This window comes from Alexandromys fortis, unplaced genomic scaffold (assembly GCF_014885135.2).
Source record: "Alexandromys fortis isolate MF-2015 unplaced genomic scaffold, M_Fortis_MF-2015_v1.1 scaffold_90, whole genome shotgun sequence".
Classification (NCBI taxonomy): Eukaryota; Metazoa; Chordata; class Mammalia; order Rodentia; family Cricetidae; genus Alexandromys; species Alexandromys fortis.
The window spans coordinates 5,519,745-5,539,968 of record NW_026067985.1 but is presented as its reverse complement, the minus strand read 5'-3'; the positions used below and the strand labels follow the sequence as shown (position 1 = coordinate 5,539,968).

At 39.7% G+C, this 20,224-nt stretch overlaps 1 protein-coding gene and 1 pseudogene across 4 annotated transcripts in view; one reads left to right on the top strand and one right to left on the bottom strand.

Moving 5' to 3' along the window:
• The window catches only part of LOC126511726 (zinc finger protein 431-like), a 116,211-nt gene that overhangs the window by 79,720 nt on the left and 16,267 nt on the right, over positions 1-20,224 (top strand). Inside the window, exon 1 of one of the 4 annotated variants that reach the window (XM_050159101.1) lies at positions 16,298-16,371. The exons of the other annotated variants lie outside the window; for them this stretch is intronic. Within the exon in view, the coding sequence (XP_050015058.1) occupies positions 16,369-16,371 (3 nt within the window). The 5' untranslated portion in view covers positions 16,298-16,368. Of the gene's footprint in view, positions 1-16,297; positions 16,372-20,224 lie in introns of those variants that run through there. 4 annotated transcript variants of the gene reach the window in all.
• LOC126511736 (zinc finger protein 431-like) lies at positions 9,249-16,201 on the bottom strand (annotated as a pseudogene).

The following is a 20,224-nucleotide window of genomic DNA, read 5'->3' as shown; positions in this document are numbered from 1 at the left end:
TTTTTTAAATTTTCCTCAGTTGATCGAGTCATGTTAAACAAAGATCTGTTCTCCTCCTGGAGAACTTCAAACTGATTCTTGAGAAGATTGTTGTCATTCTCAATTGTTTTTCAGCGTGCAACCTCTGCTCGTAAAGACTTTATCATATTTCTATTATCAAACCATATAGTGCCAAGGAAAACTACGAATCCCAGAAAGATCCATAGAGGTGGGGTGATAGACACCTCTTGTAAAATCTCCCACATGGTACAATTAAAAAAAAAACTGTTAAATTCTTGAATGGTAATGTGTTCAGACATTTTAATTATAAAAGAAAATTTTTTCTTTTACCTGCAACGACTGATTCCTGCCAGTGGTGGTCTCTGTGGTTTGGAGCCTGTCTTGGAACTAGCTCTTGTAGACCAGGTTGGCCTCGAACTCGCAGAGATCCGCTTGTCTCTGCCTCCCGAGTGCTGGGATTAAGGGCGTATGGATCCGCCTGCCTCTCTGGATATTATGGGCCTGAAGGCTGAGTGTCATGAACTAAGAAAACAACACCCGTGAGCTTGCTGTGTTAGCTAGCAGGCTATGCGCTTGAGTCGGGGGCAAAATAGCCCCATGCTGGGAGCCAAAATGTAACGTAAGCGAATGCAGACAGATTGTCAAAATATAGACAGCTTTAATGGAGGAATAGACTTACAGACCCGCAGAGACCAGGAAAGCAGAAACGAGGGCTGGGAGCACGCTCACCAAATTTATAGGCAAACTTTATCCTGAGGCAAACACGCCCCCTAAGGGGTGGTACTTATCCCTACAAAGATCTTTTTCCTGTGATGCTTATGAAGTGTCCTTCTCCATCCCTTTTAATTGATTTTAGTTTGAAGTCTATTTTGTTAGATATTAGGATAGCTACACCCATTTGTTTCTGAGGTCCTTTTGATTGGAAAATCTTTTTCCCAACCCTTTACTCTGAGGTAATATCTGTCTTTGAGTTTGAGGTATGTTTCTTGTATCCAATAGAAGGATGGATCCTATTTTCATATCCATTCTATTTACTAGGGTCTTTTTATAGGTGAATTGAGTCCATTGATATGAAGAGATACTAATGACCTGTGATTGTTTATTCCTGTTATTGTTTGTGGTAGTGTTTGTGTGTTTCCCTTCTTTGGGGTTTGTTGGTATGAGGCTGTCTGTTGCCTGTGTTTTTGTGGGTGCAGCTAACTTCCTTGGGTTGGAGTTTTCCTTTTAGTATTTTCTGTAAGGTTGGATTTGTGGGTAGATATTGTTTAAATCTGATTTTGTCATGGAATATCTTGTTTTCTCTGTCTATAGTGATTGAAAGCTTTGCTGAGTATAGTAGTCTTGGTTCGCATCCATGTTTTCTTAGTGTCTGCAGCACAGCCATCCAGCATCTTCTGACTTTCAGAGTTTCCATTGAGAAGTTGGATGTAAATCTTATGGGTCTGCCTTTATACATTACTTGGCCTTTTTTTCTTCACAGCTCTTAATATTCTTTCTTTATTCTGTATAGTGTTTTGATTATTACATGGCAAAGGGTCTTTTTTTTCTATTCCAGTCTATTTGGTGTTCTGTAAGCTTCTTGTACCTTCATAGACATATCCTTCTTTAGGTTGAGAAAGTTTTCTTTTATGATTTTGTTGAATGTATTTTCTGTGCCTTTAAGTTGTGCTTCTTCTCCTTCTATCCTTATTAATCTTAGGCTTGGTCTTTTCATGGTGTCCCAGATTTCCTAGGTGTTTTGTGTTAAGACTTTGTTGAATTTAACATTTTCTTTGACTAATGAATCTATTTCTTCTATCGTATCTTCAACTCCTGAGATTCCCTCTTTAATCTATTGTTATCTGTTGGTATGCCTGCATCTTATTTGGTTACCTGGATTTTCCATTTCCAGAATTTCCCTGTTTGTGTTTTCTTTATTGACCCTATTTCATTTTCCAAGTCTTAAACTATTTGAGCTGTTTGCTTCACCTTTTTTTTTTTTTTTTTGGTGTTCTTGGCTTACTTATTTTTTTTTAACCACCATTTCTTTAAGGGAATTTTTCATTTTCTATTTAAGGGTCTCTGTCATCTTCATAAAGTTTTATTTAAGGTCCTTTCTTCTGCTTCTTCTGGGTAAGGATATTCACATCTTCCTGTTGTAGGACCACTAGATTCTGGTGGTACCATATTGCTCTTTTTGTTGTTGAATGTGTTCTTATATTGCCATCTGCCCATCTCTACCTCCAGTGGGTTCATGTGAGCCTGTGCTTTGGGGAGAGTCCATTTTTCCTCTAATTGGTGAAGGTGGGGCCTGTGGCTTAGGTGGTCACTCTTCTTCCAGGTGCTGGAATGCTGATATGGTGCTGCGGCTCCTCCAGGTATAGACGGGGCCAAGGCTCTCTCCGGTAGTAGTCAGGGCCAAGGCTCCTGTGGCCTTAAATTTGTATCACTAAACCAGGAACCACACCAATGCAAAGTATTCATCTCTATAGTATATCCCCTTTTAAATGTAAGCAAATATTTATAAACAATCCTTTTGGGAATTTGGGCAATATTCTCTAGACTACTTACTTCTGATTAAAGGTGCTATTAATCAGGTATTTAATAGGGTATCCTGTGTGGTAGTTCCATCTCAGCCACAGTCCTGAAGTTATCCTGGACACTGGACCACATGAGCCATTGCTTAAAGAGGCCTTGTTTGATCAAACCATATTAGCTGGTAAGGAATTCATAGCTTTCTATCCTCTGTGGAAACAAAAGCAGAACCTGTTTTCTAAAGCAACATATCCTTAGACCCAAATTTTGAAGTCAAGATACCTTTATATATGTCTCTCTGTACTTAGCTCATTCAGTCAATAAATTTAAAGAAAACACAAAAATATACATAATCTAGACTTTCTGTGCATATTCCATCTTTACTGGCTTATTTTTTTACTGTATTAATTTTTACATTTAATATGTATTTTATTATCTTTACTTCTTTAATCTATGACTGTACTCTGTCTCTTTAAAGGCTTTATTTTATTTTTTAAAATTTTTTTATACCTGTTCATTATTCTATTTTCCTCTTTTGAAAGCCAACATACATGTTTTTAAATACACTGTGACCCATTTAGAGGTCTTTAATGTATGTGTATCTGTAATTATTTTCTGATCAAGAGTGTTTTTTTTAAAAGCTAAGTGGGCATGACTAGGACCAACTTTGTGGCCCCACTGGCTGGATCTGCCCAGTCTAACATGGTGGAGGCATGTTCTCTGCCTCTGAGACTGCAGAGTGCGAGCCATACTCATCAACCCTGAGAAGCAACAGGCAGCATATAAACCCTTTTTATCTGAGTAAAAGATAATTATGCTATGCAGTACAGTGCACAGACTAAAAATATCTCTGTGTATGGCAGCAGCAATCCACCAAGCTCTCTTGCTTATGCACTCCTAGTAGACCCAATCTTTCTGCCTGCCAAGGCAAGGATCACTGAGCTGTTTTCCTGCCAGTCCCGAGTGGGCACACAAGCACCCAGACCTGAAGTGGATGATGGGCATGAGCCCTAAACATTTGGGCTCCATTCTCTTTACTGAGGCTGCTTGTTCATTCTATGGCCACCAAGACCCAAAAAATCACATAGAAACTATAGTAATTACAACACTGCTTGGTTATTAGCTGATGCATATTTTTAAATACCTCTTCCATCTTATACCAATCTATTCTTAATATTTTGTATTTTATCATGAGGTTTGTGGTTTACCAGGAAAGCTCCAGGGAAGGTGAGCATTTTTCTTCTTCAGTGGCTACATGGCATCTCTCTGACTCCACCTTCTTTCTCCCAGCATTCAGTTTAGTTTTTCTGCCTAGCTCTATTCTGCCATATCACAAGTCAAATTGGTTCTTCATTGACAAAAGATAATAAAACATATTCACAGTATACAGAGGGGAATCCCACATCAGGTCAAAGCCAGTCTCTTGGTGTGGTTAAGTCTGACTGTTTAAGGCAATATCATGCATGAGGCAATGCTTTTCTGAGTAAAAGTGCCACAGAAAGCTACCAAGGTTATAATTAGGAAGAACATTTTCAGTGGGTTTGTGTTGAATTATCTTGGATTAAGAAAAACCAGGCTAGATAAAAGATAGATCAGTTATATTTTTCTTTATTATGAGGGGCAAACTCATGAAACAGGAATGAGAAGTTCAAGGTCAGCAGTGTAGAGTGGGAACATACAATAACATACAGTAATCAGATTCTCTGTATTTTCCATCTTTACATGGCTTTATTTTATATTTTATTTTTACTCTTAATTTTTTTTGAGATATGGTTTCTCTGTATATTTGGCTGTCCTGGAACTCACTCTGTAGACCAGGCTGTCCTTGAACTCAGAGATCTGCCTGCTTCTGCCTACCAAGTGCTGGGATTCAAGGTGTGTGCCACCACACCCAACACTGACACCATTTTTTGACAGAGATTTCCATCCCACTCAGTCCTGCAGCCATTCAGTTCCAAAGAAATACACAGAGGCTTACATTAATTATAAACTGGTTGGCCTATTAGCTCAGGCTTCTTATTAGCTCTTATGACTCACATTAACCAATAATTCTTGTCTGTTTTAGCCACGTGACTTGGTACCTTTTACCACTGAGGTATTCTCATCTTGCGTCCTCTGCATCTGGATTATGACTGCAGGCTGAATGATGTGGGATGGCTGTGAATACCATTGGTTAATACAGAAATTACCTTGGGCCTACACAGGGAATAGAGTTAGGCAGAGATAACTAAGCTGAAAGCTGGGAGAAAGGAGGTGGAATCAGAGAGAAGCCATGTAGCCTGTGGGAGACAGATGTTGGGAACTTTACCTGGTATGCCACAGCCATGAGGTAATACACAGATTAATGGAGATGGGTTAAATTACTATGTAAGAGTTAGCCAATAAGAAGCTAGAGCTAATGGGAAAAGCAATAAATTAATGAATACAGTTTCAGTGTGATTATTTTGATTCTGGGTGGTTGGAATGAAGAAGCGGCCTCCTTCCAACAGATTGATGCCCACATAGCCAGCTAAAATCCACTTAAAACCTGAGAGGTTTTAAAGCTTGAAAAGGAATTCTAGATGCTAAAAAACAAAATTTAGCCATGTTTTCCCCAATGGGCTTTGCTTGCTGGCAGCATGCTGCAGCTCCATTAAGAAAGGTTTCCTTGATTCAGTGGTAGCAAAAAACAAAAGCCATGCTGTTTTGAAATGCCAGCTTTCTGGGCCATGCTGCAAGCAGGACCTCTAGCTCTTTCTAGAGACCAAGCATTTAAATGGGTTTTTGTGAGCAACGTGCTGTGGATTGCTTGGTGGCAACATGGACCAGCTGTGTGCCTTGAGATGGGGCACTGTGCATGGCTCTCAGAGGCTGTGAGCAGCTCTGCCATGCTGAACTGGATGGGGCAAGAAGGCACTGCGGTATTTTCCCCTAGCAATGGCACTGCTTAAGTTCATAAGAAGGGCTTAGCATTTTAAGAAGCACGTCTGTGTAGGCCTATGTTTCTATATGGTATGACAGCCAGTCTCTCAAGCCATAGCTAGCACCTGGGGTGGTCACGTAGCCTTCCAGACAGGCTGTCGCTACCCTAACAAAGGGTCAGAATGTTGTTTTGCTCATTCTTTGTAATTTTGAGGATGCCTGAATAGAGATGCTAATTCAGGCCTACATGACAGAGCTAGCATACAGACCAGGAAGACGAAACAGAGCATCCATAGGTAGATGTGGATGTGACTAAAAGCCATTTACCTGGTTACCTAGGAAACAGAATGCTAAGAATTTCTGTGTGATTATTTTAGTTCTGGGTGGCCGGGATGAACAAGTGGCCTCCACCAACAGCTAAGTCTTTCTCTTTCCTGAATTCTCCTGTTCTAGTCACCCTGCCTATACTTCCTGCCTGGCTACTGGTCAATCAGCATTTTATTATACCAGTACAACCTTTACAAACCTTTACAGAGTACAAGACCATTGTCCCACAGCAACCTCTGAGAAAACTTCCCAAATGATAACCCCTCCCAGAGATGCTCAAGACAACACCCACAGGGCATTGAAATCATATCCCAGAGAACAAGTGGTTTTCCAGTCTACCTTCCCTGTTTCCTCTCTGGGGGCTGGAAGGCCACCTGGGAGGGTTGGTATCCATTAAACCTGGGCATTTTCTAGTTTGGTTTGCCTTGGTCTGATTTGGATTATTGCATTGGCAGAGAGGCTTACCAGGGCACAGAAACTTTTCTATTATGTCTTCAATAAGTGGTTTATGTTCTTGGCTTTTTAAATTTCTTCCATCTTAGAACGTTTTAACTAAGTTTGTATGTTTCTACCTGAGCCATGGTGTGAATGGGCCAGTGAGAAGACAACTTACAGGTATCTAATATCTACTTCTTTTACAAGAGTTCTAGAGACGAAACCCATGAATTCATCTGGCCACAATAACCTTAATGGCATTTATTTGGGTTAAAATTATGTGCTGGTGCAGGAGTGTACACATGCAACATCCCAAGTGAAGAAAAAAAGAGAAAAATTAGTAGGAGTAATATGGGTCTCCCAGGGATTGAACTCAGGTAATCAGACTTAGCGGCAACCAACTTTATTGAGATAATTCTGTGGCATTCATTTGCGGATCTAGAAAGTGTTATGAACAAGTGTTTAGTCCTAAGAATAAACTAACACATTCCAAAAGAGATGATAGTAGTATATCATTTTCATTTGCAAATAGGATTTATTATTTAAATTGTCCTGCTTCCTCTATCCTTAGCAGAGAATGTAATCTGAAAAGAGGACAACGTTTTAGTGATGTAATGTTTCAATCAAACTTATTTGAGCATCAATGAGACAGCTAAGTGGGAAATGTTTGTGCTGTGTGAGGCTGATAACATCATCTTGATCACCATATAAAGAAATAAAAAGTAGCCCCACAAAGTTGTCTGCCAGTCTCTATTTATCTGTCATGACATATTACACATACACCCACAGACACATGCACATGCGCACATACACCCCAGAAGTATTTTCAAATTTAAATCTCATTGCCATTACATTCATTACATAATTTATCATCTCTGCTTAATTACTTCAGAATGCAATACTTCAGGATGAAGTGCAAAGTGGATAACTAATGGGGAAATGAATACACACTTAACATCAAATAATTTAAACATATCCATAGAACTTCCAGCAATGTGTTTGGAGACTACTGTCATGTGCAAAGGCCTTACCACATTGATTACATTCATAGGGTTTCTCTCCAGTATGTGTTCTTTTATGTATTAGAAGAGCACTGCTATATCCATAGTCTTTACCACACTGGTTACATCCATAGGGTTTCTCACCCATGTGTGTTCTTTTATGTATTTTGACATAACTTTGAAATGCAAAGGCTTTACCACATTGATTTCATTCATAGGGTTTCTCACTGGTGTTTTCTATGCATTAGAGGATGATTGTGTTGTGCAAAGGCTTTACCACACTGATTACATTTATAGGGTTTCTCTCCAGTATGCATTCTTTTATGTATTCAGAGATAACTGTGAAATGCAAAGGCTTTGCCACATTGGTTACATTCAAAGTGTTTTCTCCAGTATGTATTCTTCTATGCATCAGAAGACAACTGTGCTGTGCAAAGGCTTTACCACATTGATTGCATTCGTAAGGTTTCACACCCATATGTATTCTTTTATGTGTTGTGAGATAACTGTGAAATGAAAAGGCTTTGCCACATTGATTACATTCATAGGGTTTCTCTAGAGTATGTATTCTTTTATGTGCTTGGAGATTACTGTCACATAAAAGGGCATTACAACATTTATTACATTCAGACAGTTTCTCTTTAGTATGTATTATTTTATGCATTTGGTGGCTACTGACATGTGAAAAGGCCCTACCACATTGATTACATTTATAGGGTTTTTCTCCAGTATGTGTTATTTTATGCCTTTGAAGATTCCTGTTGCATACAAAAATTTTACTACACTGATTACATTCATAACGTTTCTCTCTAGTATGGATTCTTTCATGCCTTTAAAGCTGATTATTACAACCAAAAGCTTCAACAATTTGAGTATATTCAGAAGGCTTCTCTCCATTATGACTTCTTTCATTCCTGCAACAATAATTGGCACATGTAAAAGCTTTGCCATATTCATTACACTACTGAATATATTGCACGAATTTACTTTACAATTTGGTCTAATTGTAAATAAGATCCAGATCTTAAGGTTTTATCACTGTGAATACATTAATATTGTTCTCTTACATTAAGGAATGTTTTGCATCTTTGAAGATACCTATGATGGTAAGAGCCTTTATCACATGGTTCACATTTATAACATCTATTTTATATTTAAGATTTTATACATATTTGAAAGGAACTGGAAAAACTCAGAGCTTTACCATATATATTGCATTCATAAATTTTCCTATAGTGTGAGTCATACTACATTTGCAAAGTGAACAAGGACAAACAAGTATTTACACATTCCTACTACTCACTGGGCTTTTCTGCAGTGTGAGTTTGTTGCTGAATTTTCAGAAAAGAAGGAAAAACATTTACTTGTAAACTTGAAACCTATTGAAGAAGTTTCTTCAAAGTGGAGACTTACATATTTCTTCTAATTGTTCTGAGGAGAGGGGTATGTTGCTTCTTTTGATATCCCTTGTTTATATGACTTGTATCCAAAGTGACATAGGATATACCTATCAAAGGAAGAATGACAAATAAAAGGTGTTCATGTTCCATTCACAAAGTTTGACTTTCTGTTCCTCATAGACATATGATATAGGGATTAAGGTAATGCACAACCACTGCCCCTTGGCTCTTGACTCTAACTACCCCTCCTCACACCAAACACAGCAAAGTCACAACAAGTTTATGAGGAACATGAGCTTTATTCATTTACTCATTTACTGTTTGGTCATTAGAAGGTTTGGGACATATACGTATCACCTATTCAATGTGCATATCTTTTGTACTATGACTGGTATGAAACTAAATGGATTGGCAGTTCCACAGTACAGCTCTCATGAGGCTATAATTGAAATGGTGATATTTGTGAAGGCATTGTTTACTTATCTTGTTTCTTAATGTAATGATTTGCAAACAAAATTTACGTATTTGACATCAAGGTATGTGGTTTTGTGAAAATTTAATAATCATCAGTGTACTTTAAGTTGTCCTTATTTACATTGTTGTTTCTTTTAAAATTTCCAGAAATCTTACAATTTCTTGAGGCCTATTTATATTAGCTTACACATGAAAATTACCTTTGATGTCTTCTAGAACTTTGACAATGTTCTTCAAAATTATGATCTTTCCATTTGCATCCTAAAATATAGTACTGGAAAGTGAATAATGTATTATTGGCAAATGTACAAAATTTAAGTTATTAGCTTCAGTGAACCTTAGAACCATCCCAGCTTATTCACATCATCCTTCCTTGGTCTCAATTACAATTACAAAAGATCATCTATAAACAAGAAACAGACATCCCTTATTTTAAAATGTGAAGGAAAATTCATAGTCTTACCTATAGCAGTGAGGTTCCTGTAGGTCTCCAGCATCACATCTTTGTAGAGACTCTTTGGGAAGGATCCAGCAAAGACCACTCTTCCCAAGTGAAGTCAACATGCACATCATCATAGGTCACTGCATTCTAAAATATACATGTGTACAAAACAAAGTGACAACCCTGCAAATGTATACTTCTTTGAAAATATAGTCATATAATTCTGGTGTTTCTCAACTTATTTCATGACACAGAAGTTCTAATGTAATCACCAAGTCATTTTAGAAGGAAACTGAACAGGAGTGTCAACTCTGTCATTTCTGCACCTTTGAATGGGATATTGCCTTGTTAGAGAAATGCCTATTAACAGACTCAGAGAGACAAGCAAACAGATCAATAGTACTGACTACACATCAGAGAAATTGTATGAACTACTAACTACAAAAAGATGATGGGCAAGCTGGGGTGCTGACTCATGTCTGTAATCCTAGCACTCAGAATGAGGAGGCAGGTGTGTTTGCCTCTGAGTTGAATACTGGCCCCATTTATGCAATCAGTTCCAACACAGACAGAAGTACATTGTAAGACCCAGTCTCCCATGCAAAAATTAAATGAACAGAAAAGATAGAAAGAATGCAGAGGTTTCTTACTGAAGTTCCTACAGAGAGTATGTATTCATTCCAGTTCTGCATTCATATTCGAGAAACACGAAGTGCCTGTCTAAACTGTAATATAAATAAGATCTTACTAAAAGGAACTGCATGTTTAAACAGGTACAAATGGACAGATAAAAACAAGCAATGTAAATGTTGATCATAAATAATCAACATAGGGCAAGAGAGATGGCTCAGTAGAAAAGAACATTTGCTGATCTTTCATATAGGTGAGATCAATTGCTAGTACTTACAGGGGGAAATCATAATTATCTATTGTCTCAAGTTCAGAGGTTCTGAGACCATCTTTTTACTGTGAGGACCAGGCACCTATGGGATGTATGTCCAGGGAAACAGACAAAGACTCATATTAAATTTAAAAAATTCAAAGCAAATACAGTAGGCAGGAAGAATGTCACGAATTTGCAATTCAATGACTCAGAATGCACAGACAGCATTAGTGTCATGAGCTTTTATTTATTGCAAGCTCAAGCTTAAACTCTCCATCTGTTCTGAAACAGAGGTTGGTTTAGGGAAAGCCCCAAGTTCAGCTGTGGCAGAGTTTTCAGTAATTCAAGTATAGGAGATGGGGGTAGGGGAGCTCTTCATTGGGAGGTGAGAGGCAACAGGAGTCTTGTCAAACAGGGATTGGTGCTGGCACTGCTGCCAGGAAATTGAAACCTATATGCAAGTTATGTAAACTACTTTTAACTTTCTGGAATGTCTGGTACTTGTTTGTCTCAATTCTGACTGGTGGTTGAACTCAGGACCAATGTAAGGGTGAGGCCTAGTACCAGTATTCCCAGCCTGTAGCCTTTCATGGCTGCACTAATGTTAAGTTAGTCCTTCTCAGTACGACATCAATGATTTCACCAAATTTGGCTTCTAAGTTGTGATGGAAACTGTTATTCTTTAAACAGAGTTGCTTAATATTTTTATAGGAAATTCCTTCCTGGGACTAGGAATCACTTTTCCTAATCCTTCCATTAAATGAGGGCATAGAAAGATGGATTATTAACCTTGCTCCAATGTAGAACAAGGGCCATCTCTTTAATTGTGATAATCTCCCTGAAAATTTCTGCCTCTGTTTCAGCATTTGGCTGCCATGTGAAACTACCTAGGGCTGTTTTTCCCTACAACCCACAGATTTTCATTTATTTCTGCCCAATTTGTTGGTTTTGTCCCCCACTGGACTCCTAAATGAGCCATCATTAATAGCCATCTAGGAGATTCGATATTTCATCTAAGAAATAAGCCCACCATTTTTTAATTTTCTGCCTTATTCAATTTCTCAGGGCACATCCTCAATTGATGCTCCATTAGATGACTGTATGTAAACAGAGACTGTTCTTCTATTTCCTGGCTGCCCAGACCCGAATAATCACACAGAAACTGTATTAATTACAACACTGCTTGTCCAATACCTTGGGTGTATTCCTATATAGCTCTTACATCTTAAATTAAGCCATTTCTATGATTTAATATTTTACCATGAGGCTCATGGTTTTTAGGTAAGGTCCCAGTGTCTTCCTCCTTTGGCAGCTACATGACATCTCTTTGACTCTGCCTACTCTATATATATATATATCTGCTTGGATTTCTTGCCTGACTTTACTCTGCTAAGCCATTGGCCAAAACAACTTTATTAATTAACCAATAGAAGCAACAATACAGAAGGACATCCCACATAATCTCCCCTTTTTTGTTTAAATAAGAAGGAAGGTTTTAACTTTAATATAGTAAAATTACATATAACAAAACAGGTATCAAGGAAGAATTACAGTTACAATATTTCTTTCTGAGTCTAAAGTTTCATGTCTAATTTATCTTTTATCATAACTAAGAAAAGCTATAACTGTCTTTAACTCTTCAAAGACCCCAGAAGTACATAATACCTAAGTAAACAGGAAGTACATTGCAAACAACTTCCAAAACTCTAGAATTGACATCTCACTGCCAGTACAGTCAACCAAAGTTCTTCTATAATGTAGGGGCATCCATCTTCAGCCTACAGGCCCGTAATATCTGAAAGACTTTTCAGTGAAGCAAGAAATTTGTTTTGTTATAACTGGCAAAGTTTGTCAGTTGCTTTCTTCTGTATCCTGTAGAATGTCTGGCAGTTTCTTCTGTGAAGATGGAACCCTGAAGGACCGTTCCGTATTTTGGATAATTCAGCAGTTACTTTTCTAAGGGTCCTGCATGTCCAGTTCATATAGCATAACATCAAGTAGTCCAGGCAAGAGCATTTTCTTGCCCAAATGGCTAACAAACTTCATAAAGAGTTTCTTCGATTCCCATCTTGCTCTTAAAGTAGATTGTTGTTACCAGGAGATGTGTCTCATTGAAATGAAAATTCCTAAGTTAGGAAAACATTTTAAATACCATATTCTGCAGGTCTTTGAAAGGTTTGAATATTTCCTATATATCTGAAATATATCTCTATTCATCTACAAAACCCAACATGACTACATTATAGATGACTATCTGTATTTCTTAACTATACATTACACTTTTAAATGATCTGCATAAACATTAATACCTTAAGCAAGAGTAGAAATATACACATAACAAAATTTATCATAAATTAGTAACAATAAACCAAAATCTATACCAATGTAATCATTTTTATATCATATCAACCTTCTTTTTCTTTTTTTTTTTCGAACTTCAAGAGAATGTTTGAAACTCTTAAAGAGGAAATGAGAAATTCCCTTAAAGAAATGGAGGAAAAGACAAAAAAAAAATTGGAAGACATCAGGACATCCTTTAAAGAAAACCAAGAAAAAAAAAGAAATCAAACATATGAAAAGAAACTATTCAAGACTTAAAAACTGAAATACAGACAATAAAGAAAACACAAGCCAAGGGAATTACAGAAAGAGAAATGATGAGAAAATGATCCGGAATCAAAAATGCAAGCATGAACAGCAGAATACACGAGATGGAAGAGAGAATCTCAACTGCTGAAGATAAAATAGAGGAAATAGACTCATCAGTTAAAGAAAACATTGAATCTGCTAAACCCTTGCGCACACGTGTGAGTCATCCACTATCTGCGTCATCATTGTGATGTAGTCCCGCCAACACCCTGTGCGCATGTGCAGGGCAGCTTTTAAAAACTGGATGCACCATGCTCTCTGTCTGCACCTTGATCTCCAGGCCTGTGCACACTGTCCTCTAATAAACTCCTAAGTGGATTTGTTGGCATTCTGTGTCTCCTTCTCACTCGCACTAGGTAATTTTACCCTGTCTCTAAAAACAAAACAAAACAAAACAGAAAAAAAACCACACCACCACCAACAACAAAAAGAATTAGGAAAGCCAAGCAGTGGTGACATAATACTTGTAATCCTAGCCCTTGGGATGATGATGCAGGAGAATACCAGTGAGTTCAAGGCCTGCCTCATCTACTAAGCAAGTTCCAAGACTGTTACCCAGAGAAACCCTGCCTCAAANAAAAAAAAAAAAAAAAAAAAAAAAAAAAAAAAAAAAACAAGACACAAGAAACAAAAGAATTAGGAAAGTGCTCATGAAACACCAAGAAACAACTAGATGGCACTTAATAGCAATCAAAGATGAAATATAAAAGGCAGAGAAATTCTCTGATGAAATACAACCTGTTTTCATGGTCAAAGCTGTACAGTTAATAGAACTACATGGAACAGGTGTCCCTCTATCAAATTAAAAAAAAAAACTAGACTCTCACATGATCATAAAAGATGAAAATCTTACAGTTGACACTAATCAACCTCGTGAGAGAAACTTGACACAATGCAGCATGAACTCTTGCTATTCTCCAGTACACCATATAAGGGGAAATTTTGTCCCTGCAGATTTTGGAACAACTAAAACCGTCTTATCTTCTTTTCTTTTCTGTCATCCATTCATCCCCTCAGAGGACATCTGGACATTTGAAAGGATTTGGTTTTCTTTCATTTAAGTAGAAGGTTCCTCAGAAAACACTAAAATTGTTTCTACTCCGTTCAGTTCAGTTTAGTTTTCTATCAAAAACTCCTGTCTGGCATGTCTCTGTCTTTGGTGAGTTACTGTCCGACCATCCTCACAGCAGCCAAGAGAGACCTGGTAGCTATCCATAACTCTAATTGCAGCAGAACCCCCTCCATCTTCTGTCTTCTGAAGGTACCAGGCACTCTCACAGGGTTCACAGAGGCAGGCGGCCAGGCTGACATACAGGCAGTGTATGTTTGTGATATCAAGCATGCATGTATGTGCCCTACCATCTTTTATGATACGCCAATGGCACTATTAAATTGGGGTAGGTCTCAGGAGCACACAAACACAAATCTTTGTGGGGAAGTGAGCACAGGACACCAGACTCCTAGCTGTAGCCAAGGAACCAGTTCTGGAACTCCCAAGTGCTGATATTTAAGGAAAGTGCCACCACCACACCACCCAGCAGGATCTCTCCTCTTCTCTGCAGGTGGGTATCAGCTTGACTGACTGACATGGCACAACCCAAGACAGGAACAAATGTGCAAATTCCACTGTGAGCATCCCAGCTCCTCTGTGCCCACCACATAGGTGCCCCCTCCACCTCTCTGCTTTACAACAAGGTCCTAGGCCTCCATTGAGAATCACCAGGACGTGTCCCATTTTCTACCTCACTGTGTCTGATGGCTCTCTGAGCCTTGGTAAGACCAAGGAAGGCTTCCTGTGCAGCCCGTGAAAGACAAGGCTTTCCATTTTAATCCCATGAAACCCCTCCTGTATACACCTCCCCCCAGCAGCCAGCACTATCCTTCCGCGTTTCTTAGCTAGTTTGTATATTGACACGAGGCATCTCTTTACATAGCCCTGCTGGGAAAAAATGACTTTTAGAGTTCACAGAGCTCACTCTGCCTCCTGAGTGATGAGATGATGGTAGTAAAGGTGTTTTGCTTCCTTTTATTGTATATTTAGTTTAATTTTAAATTTTATTCAAGTGTTTCTGTGTGTGTATGAGAGACAGACAGACAGACAGACAGACAGACAGACAGACCGAGAAAGAAGAGAGAGGTAATTGAGTATAAAGTTATTTCCACACACTTTCTAGGTCACATGTCAAAAGTTTTCATTATCAAAACAAAAGCCAATTAACAACTCTGACCTTTTTCTTTATTTGCTTGTTTGTTGGTTTGTTCGTCCACTCGATCATACTTCTGAACACATATTTGCTTACTTTATTTATTTATACTGGAAGAGTTCAGTTAGAGTTAAGAATCAGTACAGAACAAGAATGGTAGGTAGGAAGGTATCCTGGGAAAAGAGTAAGACATTATGCCCTTCCCTTTGGAAGAAAATATTCTTCTGGGAACAGGTCCAGAATAAGACAAGAAACCTTAGTTTCAAGTGCTGCCTGCTTCCCACAAGTCCTTTCCCCAAAGTCAGGCATTTAGATATGCAAGGGTCTCCCTTCAGTCCTGTTTGAGAAACTTCAGGCCCTGACTTTAACACTTGACTGGGGCCTATTTTCAAGGTCAATGCTAGTCCTCCTCCTCCTCCTCCTCCTCCTCCTCCTCCTCCTCCTCCCTCCTGAAGCCACAGCCCAGTTCACTGCTGCTGGCTGCCATTGGAATTCATTCTCAGATCCTGCAGCCTCTTCAGGACACAGACGATTTCTTTTAGAAATCCCTTTCCCACCACCCACATATGTCAGATAAATAAATACTCACCAGCAGAAGCTCAAAAGCAGATCCTCAAATAGTGTTTTGATTTTTTTTTTTCTCGAGACAGGGTTTCTCTGTGTAGCATTGCTAGCTGTCTGGCCTTGAACACACAGAGACCTGCCTGCCTTGTTGAGGAGTTTTGGGGTTACAACCTTGTGCCTCCACCAACCAGTTCATTTCTTTTTTTTTTTAATGCCAGGTTCTTTAGTTTAATTTTAGTTAATTTTCTGAAATTGTATGCTTCCTTTTAAAAACCGAACACACTGATTTACATTAGCAAGAGACTTGCTGTTGAATTTGGCATAAATTTCCAGCCAATCTGGGGCAGGTCTGTCTTTAGATTAGAAGCCAGTGCTGGACCACGGTGCTGAGTCCCTTTTGCTAACATGGTCCCGTCACTCAGACCTCACCAGCCAATCAGAGCCTCCAATTGACTCTCCAGTCAGATGGGAGGGTTCATCCGGGAGCCGGACTTCCGTTCCGGTTCAGCCCTCTCAAGCACTGCGTCTGGGGCTCTCCTGTGGGCAGAGAGTCTGTCAGCTCGGCGGCTCCACCATGGTGAGTGAGGGGTTGCTCTACACAGACGGGAGGAGTGGCCGGGCTTGGCGAGCGAGGGGCCGCTGTCCCTAAACTAGGTGGAGCGGCCGCTGAGGCTCCCGGTGGGTGTGGTAGCCAGGTGGGAGTCTGCAGACCGACACAGAGTTTAGCGTCTTCCTGCATCAGTAGTCCTAACCTTGCAGCTCTCCTGGCAGCCTCTAAATCCCTTCACTGCCCGGGCTGTGTCTGCACAGAGCAGAGCGTCGGGAGCCGCAGATGGTGGTGTCTGTCGTGTTTATATCGTCACGTGTGGAGTGAGATCACCACATTCGCCAAACGCGGAGACTCCTTGTCTCTCCTGGGTCTTCAGAAGTTCTGCACTTTTAACATTTAGGTTTGGGATCCGTCTGTAGTCAATTTCCTGTGGCTTGTAAATGGATTCTCCTGTGTAGAGCAGCGCTCCACTACTAAACTGTGATGTAGACGAGTATAGTTGATAATAGAATTAATGGTATAAGGATTTGCTGTTTCTTAGGAGACATTAAGTCACACAAAGTAAATTTAAGTGAGGGAGGGCTGCATCCCAAATATCCAAAGATGAGTAGCATGCACACCATGCCTGTTAGAGATTAGTATCATGAGGTGCAAATGTTCAGCAGGATTAATCAGCCATTAAGGTACATTCCTATAACAAATGAGACATCCATGATTTACAAGCAGCCAGAAGACCCACTTCCCCATCAAAGGCCTCTGACCTGCTGCTCTGGGGCCATTACGGGGCCACAACCTTGTGTGCCAGGAGAGTATAACAATTCTAGCACAGCTGCATTTTTCATCTCTTAGGAAAGCAGTTGTGACTCAGGGTCCCCTGTGCTGACTGAGGTGGACTTGAATCCTGTCTGCAGCCCCACAGGGCATTGCCCTTGCTATCCTCTTGGCTAACCACCATAAATTCTTGGATTACAAGTGTGCTGTACTACCGAGCTCTAAAATTACCAGTTTGAGTCAGACACTGGGACTGTCTATTGCAGTAACAATAAAAGGATTTGCATGTGGAGCATGGCTTCTCCCTTCAGACCAGAAGAGTAGGAACGGTGTACTGTGTTTGAGGGGGTAGACACACTGGAAAATATCTAGGTCTTAGACTGAAGTTTAATGCTATGGACTGCAGGGGTGTCCATTACAAAGAAGGACACAGTGATGGGGCACAGTGAGTGACTTTCTGTGTAATTTCCCATCATACATTAATTCATTCCTTATGAATGAAGACAGACACTGGTGCGTGTACAGTTTAGGGAGGAGAGCTTGAACTCCTAAGTATTTAGTTTCCAATTAGTGAACTCTCCCATGCAGACATGTGCAATCCTGGTTGACACAGTGAAGTCAGCTCAGATGTTTGAGACACAGGCCAATGGCTGTAACTCCATGTGTCAGCTTACAGCACTCAGCAGCTAACATTTTACATGGAACAAAGTCATGCATTCTCTTATTAATGGCATTCTCCCTACCAGGGAAGTGTCTACTCTATTTCAAAGTCAGTGTAACTGAGTGTTGAATTTTTTTTTATCATTTTAAGAAGTCAATTATTGGGGCTGGAGAGGTGGCTCAGGGGTTAAGAGCATTGCCTGCTCTTCCAAAGGTCCTGAGTTCAATTCCCAGTAACCACATGGTGTCTCACAACCATCTGTAATGAGATCTGATGTCCTCTTCTGGCCCGCAGGCAGACACACAGACAGAGTATTGTATACATAATAAAATAAATAAATATTAAAAATAAGTCAGTTATTGGTTATCATTTTTTAGATTTCATTTTCTCCAATTGCATGACTGCTATAATCTGTTTCTATTTTCCAGTGTTTCCCAGTTTTTGAATTTCGTTCTATTTTTAAGTGCTCTTTATTTATTCATCTATTTATTTATATCACTTTATAGCTGTGATTCTCTACCTTGTGGGCCATGACTCCTTTTGGGTGATCAAATTAACCTATCACAGGACTGGCCTAAGACCATTAGAAAGTATGAATATTTATATTATAATTCATAATGGTAGCGAAAATATAGTTCTTTTGTAGCATGAAAATAATTTTATAGGTGGGGAGGTCACTACATCAAGAGTAACTGTATTAAAGAGGCACAGACCTAGGAAGATGGAGAACAACTGATTTAGATTAATGTCTCCTGTAGCTCAGGTTTGCATCCTACTATGTAACTGAGAATTGCTGTGAACACCCAATCCTGCCTCTGCTACCTAGTGCTGGAAAGACAGTCCTGCAACTCCTACCAGGCTGGACTTTGACTGGTCCGTGTGAAGGAGAAATAGATCAGTGAATGAGTATCCTCCAATTTCTGTAGATTTTATTGTGAATTTACAAGTGAATTGGGAGCCGTGTAAGAATTGAGTTCACTGACCAACAGTAAAGACAGTGTAGTCACAACAGACAAAGGATGGGCAAGAAGGAAGGTAAAAGCTTTCTTGCTGTGACTGTAATTGACATTAGCTGTGAGTAGTGAGGTGATCGATTTTAGATGTTCCATAAATGTCCTGTCTGGCCATTTCATGGGTCCACAGACCACACACAGGACCTGGTGCCTGGGAGGAGGAACAGGAAGTGCTCTGGGAGAATGGGAGATTTTATTAAACTACAAACTTCCCAGATTAGGGTCTTGTCTGACTATAGTGTGTAGGGACAAACCTGGAGGATGTTTGCTTTCTGAGACATTCAATCTCTGCTCACCCAGTAGGGTAACTGCTAATGTCTTGAAGCCCAGTTGGGTGGTCCCAGAGGGACTCTGGTTGGCAATTAGAAGCACCAGAGGTAGTTTACAGGTTCTTTCCAGGATTCTCTTGTTCTGCTGTACAGAGCTGTAAGGAGGACCAGAAGCCATGTCTTGGTGAATGTAGGAGTGACTGTCCTCAGACCAGGAAGAGCAGGATGGCTGAGCTGTCAGAGCTGCTTGGACAGGGATGAACCCTGAACCAGACAGGTTCTATTGTTCTTTGTGGTGACCTGGGTAGTGGCCCTTGGCCTCTGAGCTTTTTTGAGAGTGGGGGAGACTATGAGCTTGTAATATTTTTGCCTCACACTGTGTAACTGAGAATTGCTTTGAAAACCTACTTTTGTCTCTGCTGCCCTGTGCTGTATAGATAATCCTTCAACTTCTTCAGGACTGGATCTTGACTGGTCAGTGGGAAAGAAAAATAAACCAGCTAATGAGAGACCCCCAGTCTCTCTGACTTTCAGTGTATTATTGTAGATGAAGAGGGTGAGTACATAGGTCAGGCTTGAAGCTGTAGATTCACAGTGCAGAAAGGGAGAGATAGGACAGTGGCTGAAAATTTTCCTATATCAACAGCAGTTGAGATTAGCAATGCAGAACCAGGTAGTCAATTTTAGGTGCTCCACCAATGTCCTGATAGTCATTTCTTGATGTCCACAGACCAGGCAATCAAGAATCTGGGTAAAGAACCAAACTTATCATGAAACCAAACTGTTATAGTTACAAACGAAAATAGATCTGAGTAAAATGTGGCCCTGCCTAACAGGAATGTTATTTTACTGGTTTTAGATATATATCCTGAGATAAAAGGTTTGAGAAATCTTTGATGTACTCTAATATAAATCCCTTGTTTCTGAAGCACATGGCCATAAATCCTGTTTCAACTTTTCTGAAATAATTTTTTGAGATTATAACTATATCATATCCACATTCTCTTCCCTGTCCCCAAGCCTTACCATGACCCCTTATTATCTTCTAATTCATGGTCCATTTGTCTTTAACAACAGTTGTGAATGTGACCTGTGTTTGGCCGCAGGATTTCCCAGGTATGATGCGATGGGTTGGCTGCACTGCACATTGAGTGTGTAATGGAATG